The sequence below is a fragment of the Olea europaea genome, chromosome 1 (assembly GCF_002742605.1).
Source record: "Olea europaea var. sylvestris chromosome 1, O_europaea_v1, whole genome shotgun sequence".
Lineage (NCBI taxonomy): Eukaryota > Viridiplantae > Streptophyta > Magnoliopsida > Lamiales > Oleaceae > Olea > Olea europaea.
Window position 1 is genome coordinate 2151143 of NC_036237.1, and position 2296 is coordinate 2153438.

Here is a 2296-nt window from a genome sequence, read left to right on the forward strand (position 1 = left end):
GAGTATGATGGTTACCTATGTTTGTATAGGGGAGATGATTGTTGGGCCGACAAAAACATTATTTATGGACGAAATATCGACCGGACTGGACAGCTCCACAACATTTCAGATAGTGAAGTGCTTGCAACAAATTGTACACTTCACAGAGGCCACGATCTTGATGTCGCTCCTCCAGCCAGCGCCTGAGACATTTGACCTCTTTGACGATATTATTCTTCTATCAGAAGGCCAGATTGTCTATCAGGGTCCGCGAGAGCATGTTCTTGTGTTCTTTGAGAATTGTGGGTTCAAGTGCCCGGAAAGAAAGGGCACTGCTGATTTCTTGCAAGAGGTAAATCACTTGGCATTTATGTCAATATAAACGAGTAGTACTATTTAGAAGTAGAATGTACAGTGGACGAGATTTTAATTTCATTTTCTTCATCAACACTCTCGATTACCCTTCGGTCCACCTTACGAAACTTGCAACTAGGGGACAGATGCACAGAATTAAGCTAGGAATAACTTCCAAATTGATACCAGGTGACATCAAGAAAAGACCAAGAGCAATACTGGGCAGATAGAAGCAAGCCATACAAACACGTTTCAGTGAGTGAATTTGCCGAAAGATTCAAGAGCTTCCACGTGGGTCTACGGCTTCACAATGAACTATCAGTCCCTTACAATAAGAACCGAAGTCACAAAGCAGCTCTTGAGTACAAAAAGTATTCAGTACCAAAGAAAGAGCTTCTCAAAGCCAACTTTGAAAAGGAATGGCTTCTGATTAAAAGAAACTCTTTCTTCTATGTTTTCAAGACTGTCCAAATCATTATCGTGGCAATCATCACATCAACTGTGTTTTTGAGGACTAGATTACATGCTAGGAACGAAGATGATGGGGCTGTCTATATTGGTGCGCTATTGTTTGGCATTATATGCAATACTTTCAATGGTTTTGCCGAGGTATCACTCGCTATACAGAGACTTCCTGTCTTCTACAAGCACAGAGACTTACTCTTCCACCCACCTTGGACTTTCACTCTACCCAATTTTCTGCTGAGGATACCAATATCACTGTTTGAGTCGATTGTTTGGACCGTCATAACATACTACACCATAGGATTTGCCCCCGAAGCTAGCAGGTAACTTTCCCTTTAGTCATTTATCTTCAAAAAGGGAGATTTCTTTACCTGGGATAGAATATGGAGTCAACTTTGAAGCCTTTTATCCTTTATTCAGGTTTTTCAAGCAACTATTGCTAATATTTATGATCCAGCAAATGGCTGCGGGGATGTTTAGGCTCATTGCAGGAATATGCAGGACGATGGTTTTATCAAACACTGGTGGTTCTCTTACACTTCTCGTTCTGTTCCTTTTGGGTGGTTTCATCCTTCCTAGAGGTTAGTTCAAGCCAAACAAAATGAAACTACACGTCCATAGCTAAATAGGTGAAAAGAACTTAGAATTTGACAGATTTAAATTTTTTTTTACATTCTATTGACACTGCTCTGCAAGAACATATCAGAAGTATGATTTTTTGAAGAAGTACACTAGCGGAATATATCTTTGGCATGTTTTGGAGGGATGATTGGATGACAGTAGACAATATTAATAAAAAAATAAATAAATAAATAAAACATGGACCCAAAGGACAGTCTTGGCTATCTTAACTATTTGATATCAAATTCTACTTGCGTGCAGATCAAATTCCAGTGTGGTGGAGATGGGGTTACTGGGTTTCACCCCTGACCTATGCTTACAATGCCATCGTAGTAAATGAGATGTTTGCTCCAAGATGGATGGACAAATTTGTAAGTTTCCTAAGTATTTTCTGCAACCTAGTTTCATTTTTAATGTGAAATATTTGGTCCAATCCAGGCTTCAGACAATGACACAAGTTTGGGAGTAGCCGTGCTGAACAACTTCAATATCTTCCCCGAAAGAAACTGGTACTGGATCGGCACAGCAGTCCTCTTTGGGTTCACAATTCTCTTCAATGTCCTTTTCACTTTTTCCCTTATGTACCTTAACCGTAAGTTCCAAAACTCTAATTTACATATAAGATTTCTCTTTATTATGATAATTAATCTTCCAATGTTTCTGCCCAACACGATAGCTATTGGGAAGCCACAAGCTATAATATCCAAAGAGCAGGCAAGGGAAATGGAGGAAACATCACCACCTAGAACAACAAAGTCGAAGAAAGATTCACTCCATGGGAATTACAAAAGTAAAAACCAAACAACAGAAATCAAATAAAATAAATTTAGTTAGAAATATTCTCTCTGCTCAGCAAGAATATTATTATTATTTTTTT

The 2296-nt window shown here is 38.8% G+C and overlaps 1 protein-coding gene across 1 annotated transcript; it reads left to right on the top strand.

The window, feature by feature from the left end:
• Window positions 1-10: 10 nt before the first annotated feature.
• On the top strand, window positions 11-2271 carry LOC111412583 (ABC transporter G family member 42-like). The gene is made up of 6 exons (XM_023043539.1): window positions 11-331; window positions 523-1121; window positions 1219-1379; window positions 1681-1790; window positions 1858-2011; window positions 2096-2271. Exons 1-6 carry the CDS (start codon window positions 35-37, stop codon window positions 2236-2238), a joined length of 1464 nt encoding a protein of 487 aa, XP_022899307.1. The 5' UTR covers window positions 11-34; the 3' UTR covers window positions 2239-2271.
• The last annotated feature ends 25 nt before the right edge of the window (window positions 2272-2296 follow it).